Source organism: Poecilia formosa, unplaced genomic scaffold (assembly GCF_000485575.1).
Source record: "Poecilia formosa unplaced genomic scaffold, Poecilia_formosa-5.1.2 Scaffold337, whole genome shotgun sequence".
NCBI classification, from domain to species: Eukaryota; Metazoa; Chordata; class Actinopteri; order Cyprinodontiformes; family Poeciliidae; genus Poecilia; species Poecilia formosa.
The window spans coordinates 561,114-571,037 of NW_006800276.1; the positions used below are offsets into that span (position 1 = coordinate 561,114).

Below are 9,924 nucleotides of genomic sequence, written 5' to 3' on the forward strand. Positions count from 1 at the left end.
TTTACTTCCTGACTGCCCAGCCTCTTTTTAACCCGCTGATGTACGGCCTGAAGATGTCAAAAATCAGAAATATTTGTAAAAGTCTAATTATGAATTATGAATATTTTAAAAAAGCATAATACATAAGAATAAAAGTAATGTTTTTTGATGTTGACATATCAAATCCAAGATTTTATTGGTTCCATAAATATGGCTTCCAGAGGATTTATAAAACATCTTTAAAAAGATTTCTTTTAACCGTTGTTTTTTTCTCTAACAGGTCTTAAGCACAAAAAGACAGAGTTAAGTATTTTAGAGAGAAAGTCAGAAGAAAATCTGATAATTTTAACATAATGTAAAACCTACTGAAAGTTGTTTTTAGTTTTTATAAAAGTTGCATGTATAACTTTTAAATTAAATCCAATGTCTATCAAAATGTTGCAACAGTGGAGAAAAATATGAGAATAAAGAATTTTCTTCCTGGATAAATGTGAGTTTCATCTGGCTGCTGTCTAACATCTTTAGATCAACCATAATCTTTTTTTTTCTTTGCAGATTCTTCTCAGAAAGTTATAGTAGATAAATGTATTGTTTATAATTTGCATATAGTTCACAAATTAATCAACATGACATGACCTGGTAAATAAGGAGAAGTTATGCATAAAGCCGTCAGGTAGCAGAGTAAACATCGGTGGATAAGGTCAGTGTAGTATTTCATAGCACACTGGTTCTGGGCTTGGGCCAAAGATTTACACTGAGGGAAACCAAAAAGGCAAGCTATGAATCCCCGACTCTGCTTTAGTTTACAGTTTATGCTGAGGTAAAAACCAAACATCAGAAACTGTGTGCTGTGTCTGCAAAAAGAGACTGACTTGATAGTTTATTGGAGATTCGTCTACTTTCAACCCTGAGACCCCTTCAGAGCCGATGCACAGATTTTTAATTTCCTTGTCGACCTGGATAAATAAAAAAAACTTTGTTCAGTAAAGTCTGTGTAAATAGTGTAATCTTCATAGAGCTCTAACATTGACCTTTTGAAGGTGACACTGTGTACGACATGTTGGTCCCAAGGCCTGGCACCGTAACAAATTTTTCTGAATGATAAACTGTCCCAGAAGTTACGGCGATAAATGATAATGTTGTTTTGACACCACGTCAAGGAATATAATGGTAATAATGGCATAATAGCGCAAGAATACGTTCTCAAAGATCAATAAATCTTCATTTCTAATTAACATTTACCACCAAATTAGTAAACAACAGGAATAGCAAATCAAACAAATTATGAAGTTTCTGTAAACAAATCTGTCCTTAAAAAAGGTTTAGTTGAGACCAAAGCACCAGACTGAAGACGTTCATCATCTGGTTTGTAGCATAAAGAGAGAAAAGAGACAAAGAAAATCATGCAAATAGAAATTAAGGTTGTTTTAATTTATCATGCCATGAATTGATTTACTGATTATTGCAACAGACATATTGGTCACCTTTAAACTGCTGATACGAGGACGTTTCAGGAAAGATGTTCTGTGTATAAAAACGTAGAACGGAGGGTCTCCGTTCATTACAGGCCCTCATTGCATCATACGGATTATTGCACAGATCTGGATGAATCTTAGCTGAATCATAAGAGAGTTCCCAAAGAAATATGAACAGTTCAGATCACACAACTACTGCATCTGGTTTTTGTTGTCACAGAGGACCGGATGATATGGAAAAACCTCCAGTTGAAGGTTCTGTTAACCCAAAACTCCCTGAAACAGGACACTATGAAACTCAGCATTTACTGTGTTCTGGTGAAAAACATCCTAATAGCCGTCCCACATCTGTTTTTTCTTCAGACATAGACTTCCAGTCTCCAGTAGGAGTGAACTCATGATGAACTTATAATAGTCTCAAAGTCTGTCGGATCACAGAATGGGGCCAGTGGGATGTTGAGGCACTTAGTGTAGAGAGGTGGCCATCTTTCATCAGTCAGTGACCACAGACCGCCAGCACTCTTGTGCTGTTGAGATTAGCCAAGAGCAAAGCAAGAACAACTTAATGGATTTGGTTTTCACTGTGAGCAGCTGAAATGTTTCTCTTGTTTGTTGTGAATCTTTGGGGCGATGGCGGTGATAGTGGCAGGAGTTCGTCCTGTAGCAGGACGGTTGGTAGTTCAAGCTCTGGTCTTTGGTGTGTCCTTGGGTAAAACGCTTCACCGACGCACCTGCTAGTGGTCAGAAGGGCTGATGGCGCTGGCGCCTCTGTCAGACTGCCTCCGGGCAGCACTGGCTACTATCCAGCATCTATCAGCATGGTAATGTGTGCATGAATGGGAATGACTGAGTTCATGTAAATCTTCTTAGTTTCTCAAAAAGCAGCTATGCATGTCTCATTTCATTTCATTTTCAAAGCCAAACTATCAATCTGACATCGCTGAGTTTTCATTGACCATACAATTGCGCAATTTGACATTTAAAAAATAAAATTGCTCAACTGACACACAAAAAAATTCTTTAAAAAATTCTCGTTTTTCGATTAAAAAATGTTGCCCCTTTGATGAGGCTGTATCAGAATTGGATTATTTCACAAAACTGCAATGGAAACTTTTTCCTTATCACACAAGTCACATAATCAACAACTGGTTGATGCCGCTGGCGCAAACAACGAAGAAGACGACGACAGGAAGTAGTTGGAGGATGATGGTGCAATATGATTTTTAATGACTTATCGCGTGAACAAATGTGTTTGTTTGATTTTAATTGGATTTCTTATTTAATGGAAATACCGCAATTACAAACTTTTGCTTTTTCAACATTAGCGGAAAACAGACATTTATTAAGGAAATTCAGCTAAGAAGAGAAACTCCGCTGTCATTAGCCGAGTTGTCAGCTAAACTCTGACGACACTTTTAAGATTCTATAATAAAACATTTTTATCATGCTCCTTTTTATTAGACAAACTTCTCTTCCTCTTTTTGGCTAAAAATTCACAAAGTGAAGATACAGAAAGGGAGGAATTTGAATATGCCGGATTAACATGAATTTTGGGGTAAATTACCTAAAATGATTTGAGACTTTGGGAAAGTTCAGTTTCCAGTTTGATAGAAACCTAATGACTGAGTGTCTGTTTCAACTGGCAGACATAAAGGTGACTGAAAAGACTCCCAATCTTCAGATGATGTTGCTAAAACTAAATGAATTTAAAAGTTATATGGTGAGTTGCATCACCATATAATAAAGTTTGTCCTTGTTTGCCATCCTTCCTCGGTTAAGCACAGTGGAGAATAAACACCCAACGCAGCAACCTGGAGCCGACTGGTGGTTACCATGGCAACAGCAGAGCATCCTCTCCTGGTTTCTCCCACTGCTGGCTGCACTAATTGTCCTGCGTCATAATGTCCACACAGAGACGCCCTCTGGGCCCGGCGTTGTGCTCCAAATGGTGAAACTGGGGCTCTCCACAGGGGCTCATTACCGATGCGACACAGTTAGCATGATGTAACCGCACAGATGACCTCCAGGAGTGACCTTGACAGCACCCTGCAGCTCAGAGTGGTTTCATCTGTTACTGCAGTTTCATGACCCAGAAAAAGAAAGTAATGGATGCAATCTGAAAAGCTCGAACAGAATGGGCCTTCCACAAATAAACTCTGAACTTCAGCTGCCATTTTATTAAAAAATTATTTTTACTTGTAGGTTATTTTTTGGACATCTCTTTTGAATTTTGAAAGGATCTTTCCGTTACTTGATAGCAACTTTTGATGACTGTACCTGTGCAACAGGACTACAGTTCCCATAATGCTTTTCGGCACAGAATGTCTGGACTGTGCATGTTCCAGGGCTTCCAGTAAAGCATGTTGTGATTTACAGTATCTGGGTTTCGGTGGGATCATCTCACACATCTCTGTGTGTATTATGATCTCCTGGTCATAATACACACAGAGTTTCTGCATGTGGGCCTCATTCCTGCCTCTGAGTTGGTCCGAAGACTCCATGACCTTCTACAGGCTCCTGGCGTGGCTGTATGAACCCTCAGCAACCCTCAAAGTAGCATCTGCTTCCCAGTATATTCCTTCTGTTGCATAGGTTTCAAAGGCATTTGGAGTTAACTGCGTAGATTGGGAATTCTCAAAAAACACCAACAAACTTGGATGTAGGCACAAAGTGGGAAAGTCCACCTTTACAGAGGAATGGGAAAGAACGATCGGTACCAGCTCTGATGGACTCGCTTCTGTTAGTCTGCTGCTATGTAGCTCCTGTGTGTTAATGGGTGAATGACTGGATGTAAAGTCCTTTGGAGTTCTCCGGACTGGATAAAGAACTATAAAAGAGCATGCCATTCCTACTTTTCCTTAACATACAAAGTACTCCAACTTTGTATGTCTTCAGACTGTCTACTAGAGAACGGCCGTCCACAATGAGCCTTGTTCTGCTTCTGCTGGAGATTTCCTCCTGTTAAAGAGGAGTTTCTCCTCTCCGCTGTCAGTAGATGCTTGTCCATGAATGCCTTAAATAATAAATTGAACATGACTGCGTTATGTGAATTGCAGCATCAGTCGGACTGGGTGTGTGACCAGATTGAACTGACTTTTCATTTTAAAATGCCTTGAGATGATATGTTGTGAATTTACACTATAGAAATAAAGTAACTTGAATCAAACTGTAAATTAACAGTTACATATTTGTGGGATTTTGTTCTACAGTTAGGTGAAAATATTGACAAGTTTAAAAAAATTATATTTGTTGATCAATATGCATCTTTACTCACGCAATGTTTGGTGCGACCAACAGATTGAAACATTCCTTACTTTTTTCTTTTCGTTTTGTTTATATCTGATAAGAAGAACCTGGCATAAACAAACATCCTGCTTTGATCTAGTTGTATTTGTTTCAAACATCGTGGATGTTTGAAACATCGTGGCAAAATACACTGTAAAATGAAAGCATTTTACAGTGTATTTTGTCAACAGCGACATATGGACGTTTGTAATCCATTTTTTATACTTTAGCATCCAGTGAAGCTTTTTAGCGTCTCGGTTTGGTTGCTCAGCGCTTTGTCTCCGTGGGGAGTTGGACCTCCAGCAGAATCAGAATATAAAGCTGCAGCAACAGAGGTTTTTACAGTAAGAGATATTTTCACTTTGCAGCAGCTGAAATCCTGTAGGATCCAATCTGTGGTTTCAGCTTCGATCTGCTGGGTTTTAATGATGCTGATGAGCTTTTCCAAACAGTCAAAGGATCTTATTGTAGTGAAATATTCTCCACCTGCTCCTCAAACTATTGTGTGCATTTAGTATTAATGTGGATTCCTTTGAACTTTAAATATAGTAAATACTTCACGTTATTAACTTGTTTCTTCTATAAACTTCACATTGTTTAGTAAGTATGGATGCTCAGCTCTGCATAAGGGTTTCCAGATATAATATTCGTCTATAAAATCTGAGCTTCTCATTTCCTCTCATGATTATAGATCTTACATGATAATCTCTCTGCTTTGCTCCGTTTTCTGATCAGTTTCTGTGTTTGACACAAAACCAACAGGGCTGAAGGTAAAGATTCAGGCTTCTCAGTTTTAGTGACAAGTTTGAACCGATGGTAGACAGTCGTCAGATAAACAACAAATAATTAAATTTTTCCATGATATCGGTTTATTTAATAACTCAGTTGTGGTTTCTATCTGACTTTCTCTTTGTTTGGTGTTCAAGGATTATGGTTCATGTTTGCTTTCCTGTGTTGCTTCTGTTTAAAAAGGTTTGCAGACATTTGTTTCTCCACCGCCCCATGAAGGTCCAACCACAGCATTTCTTTAAGATTGAAGTCTGAACTTTATCTTAAACACAATGAATCTTTTCTTTTTTCAGCCATTCTGCTGTAGTTCGTGTGTGTAGTCTGTGTTCGGGATCGTCACTCTGTTGATGACCCAGTTTGGGACAAGCTTCAGCTGTTGGACTGATACACAAACACTGGACTCTACAAGACTTTGGTTTATAGTTTAAATCGAGGGCAGCGGGGCATCCTGGAGCTTTGGCTGCAAACAGTGTTCACAGGCTGAGGAGGACTCAGTCCTTTGAATTAAATGAGTTGGAGAGGTGTCCAAGAATCGATGGACACCAACCCTTGAGGCCGTTAAGGGACACTGCTCTGCATGTTTGAGATGTTTTTCTCTGCTTCACACACCTGATTTAAATAAATGGTTCATTAACAGATTGTTGCAGAAGTTAGAGAGGGAATGGCCCTTAAGAATGAGCTCTGTTCTGCATCTTCTGTCATTTATGGGTCGTATTGTCTGCTGATTGACTGTCGGTCCAAATTTTGTGTTTTTAACTTCAGCATAGTTCATGTTGCTATGTGCTTTAACATGTGACATATTTTCAGCCTTGCACAGATTTTCTGTGCCACACTGGTATCTTCCAGTTTTGGACTACAAAGCTTTGGTTTTGCCTTTAACCCTTCTGGTCTTAGCGCGACGCTCAGGCAAAGCGCAGCAGATGTCACAATCAGACAACCAGGAAGTGATGGGTGCGTCCTGTCAGCGTGTCAGTTCCCAACTTTGAAAAAGCGTACGTGGGGTCAGTGCAACCCTGCCAGGACTGCGCACAGAGTAAAAAAAATTCACAGAGTCCACTGCACCCACTCTTGGGACTGCAGGAGGGTTTAAAAAATGATGTGAAGTTCAAAACTTAGCATGAAAGTCAACTAAAAACAAAAGTATATTGATTTGTTCATAGTATTCATGAGACAGAAAGAAACTAATGTTTCTGTCTTTGTTTTCAGGCATCAAGGCTGTAACAGGCAGGATTAAGTAAAAAGAAGATGCAGAACGTCTCTTCACAGCAGCACTTTATCCTGAATGGTTTTGCAGAACTGGGCGACCTGAGGCCGGTCCTCTTCGTCCCGTTCCTCCTCATGTTCATCGTGGCTCTGCTGGCCAACTCTCTGCTGGTTTATGTCGTCGTTTCTCAGAGGAGCCTTCATCAGCCTATGAGCATCCTCATCGCCGGCATGGCTTGTGTTGATCTCTGCCTCCCAGTGTTCTTTGTTCCCAACATGTTGCTCAGCTTCCTGTTTGACTGGAAGGGGATCTCTCTGATTGGCTGCCTGGTTCAGATGCACTTCATTCACTTCTTTGGAGCGTTTCAGTCCACCTTCCTGGTCTGGATGGCTCTGGATCGATACTTTGCTATTTGTACGCCACTTCACTACCAAGAACTGATGGCGCTGCAGAGATTCCTGAAGTTTATCGTCCCACTGGTTGTCAGAAACATGCTCCTCATCTCTCTGTTTGTGAGTTTGGCAGGAAAGCTGTCGTTCTGCAGGAATGTGATGAACCACTGTTTCTGTGAGCACATGGCCTTGGTGGAGCTGGCCTGTGGCTCCACCGCCATCAACAACCTTGTAGGTCTGCTTACTGTCTTCCTCATCCCTGTGTTTGACTTCTTGTTTATCGCTGCATCTTACATTCTGATAATCAGCACCATGTTGAGGTCCAGCAGCACCAGCGTCAAAGCATTACACACCTGCATCACTCACGCAATGGTGATCACAGTTAGCTTAGCCGTGGCTCTCATTGCTTTACTTTCATATCGGATAAAGAATGAACTTCCTGCAGCCGTCCGAGTTTTCTTCAGCACCATGTACCTGTTGTTCCCGAGCTGCTTCAACCCGATCATCTATGGCGTCAGAACCACCGAGATCAGGCAGCACATGCTAACAACGCTGACGCACTGGAAACGATTGGTCCAAACTGAACCATAGTGTTCCTAAATACTGAAATAAGGATGCTGCTGTTGAATTTACAGTAAAAATGTTGATGGGAGACTGAATGCATAAATATTTCAAACACTAACATCACTGCAGATCATTATTCTCTGGTTCAAGATGGGATTAGTGGTTAGCATTATGTGGTTATATATTAAACCATGTGGTTCAATTCAATTAAAAAATACTTTATTGATCCCAAAGAGAAGCTAAATGTTGTAACTGATGGCTGTGAGCAGAAAGGTCCTCCTGTAGCAGTCTGTAGTCAGCAGCTCTGAATAAGCCTCCTGTTGTATCACAGTCTGATGAAGAGGATAATCAGGGTAGTGCATAACCTTCTTTGTTCTATGTGAAGAGTATTTATTTTCTTCCTTATTTTGTAACTTATTCCAGTCCTAGTTCAGCTCCTCCATGTCTATTATTCACATTTCACCCAAAAATAATCAAATAATCAATCATGTTGGGTAAAATATTTCAGACGGTCATGCCAAGGTCACCATCTGTTAAGTTCAACCCTGCAGCGATCTCAGGAACGGGCGAGCAAACTTCCTATGAGCTGCCCCCAAGTGACTCAGGAAAGGAAATGTGCCCCACCTTTTCTTTAAAATGTCGGAGTAACTGAACATATAAAAGGTCTGAGTCAGTGGGAGTCTGGTTTCAGAGCCAGGTAAAGAAGGTATGAGCAGACGTTCAGTAACAGGTGAAACTATCAAAGCTGAACTGCCAGCAGATTATCATTTAAATTCAAATCATTTCTGTTGTTCTAACTTTGGTCTCACTCTATTTATTCTCCTTCAATCTTTCAGGGATTTGAGCCTAACACAGGAACATTTAATGATCTTTTTCAGTGTTTTAGCAAATGTGTTTTCAGATCAAAACTTCTCTTTTTAAGGTATGTCTGATGAGAAAATTCCTCTTGGTTGTTTCAACATGCATGTTTAAAATGTTGCCAATACGTTTTCTTTCAAAATCACAATCTGAACTGTTGTAGTTCAGGGGTCAGCAGGGAACCAGAACTTTATTCCTTTAAACATACATTGCTGATGTACAAAATTAGTATTTGTGGTATTTTCGATTTTAACAATTTACAATACAATTATGTTGGTAAGTGTAATTTGTTTGCAACTTGTTCAGCATTTAGCTGCTTTTCTTCTCTAGTTGGATGTCGTATTAAAGCAGATAAAGGTGTTTCCTGCCATCTTAAACTCTGAATGTTTTCAAAAGATAAAACTTCCAATGAGAAAATTATTGTGATTACATTTCAAATCTTCAGGATCACTCTTCAATCTCCACTGTTTTTGTTCCAGTACAAAAAGAAGAAATGTGAGAAACTGTCGGTGTAGAAAGTTTATGTAACAAATACTTATTTTTTACTAAGTATTTTAATGACAATATGAGTTTATGTAGGTGCAAAGACACTTATTTAACAAGTTAAATAAAATACATGTTGTAAATACAGGTAAAAACTTAAACTCAAAACCTAGCCTAAAATACTTCAGATAAAACTCAAACATCATTATCTAGAGAAAACCTTCTACAAAGCAAGTGATTTGTTTTGTGATAAAATATCACAAAACATGTTTATGACTTCTAAAAAATGGCCAAATTAATTTTTCATGAAACCAAAGTATTTTAAATGCATGTTAATACCTCTTTTTTTCTATGGGATATGGAGAGTTTAACAGTTGGCTTGGATTGAGGTTTTCTTTTATTTGATGTGTTGTTTATGCTGAGGGGTTTTCCACAGTTCATTGCATTTATTTGATTCAGGTGTGCTGGAGTAGTTTTCAAGGATGCTAATGTCAGGACAACAGGCCATGAAGGCCACAAATCTGTCAGTGCGATAGTTTCCAAGTACAACTTAAAAACCAAAACTTTTGGATGAGGCAACATGTCTTCAACATCAGAAGTAATTCAACTGCTTTCATTTATGTATGGTTGGTTGGTAGGAAATCAACATTGACCTGATTTCTTTTTTCTACTTGTTTTTCAGGCTGACCCTGAAGCTCTGGACCAGGACGGTTTGGTAGGAGACGATGATGGAACCATTGAAGGAAAACATTTCTTCCCATGAATACTTCATCTTCAGTGGCTTCAGTGAACTTGGAGCTCTGAAATCCTTCATTTCTATCCCCTTCCTGATTCTGTTCTTTGTGTCTCTGTTTGCCAACTCCCTGCTGATCTATGTGGTCATTTCACAGAGGAG

General features: G+C 39.3%; 2 protein-coding genes across 2 annotated transcripts in view; one reads left to right on the forward strand and one right to left on the reverse strand.

The window, feature by feature from the left end:
• Positions 1-9,924, reverse strand: part of LOC103152994 (olfactory receptor 52K1-like) — a 52,511-nt gene that overhangs the window by 27,120 nt on the left and 15,467 nt on the right. The window lies entirely within an intron of this gene.
• Positions 6,774-9,924, forward strand: part of LOC103153017 (olfactory receptor 52E4-like) — a 4,010-nt gene continuing 859 nt past the window's right edge. Inside the window, exons 1-2 of the mRNA XM_016661588.1 lie at positions 6,774-7,697; positions 9,712-9,744. Coding sequence (XP_016517074.1) covers positions 6,774-7,697; positions 9,712-9,744 — 957 coding nt within the window. The remainder of the gene's footprint in view (positions 7,698-9,711; positions 9,745-9,924) is intronic.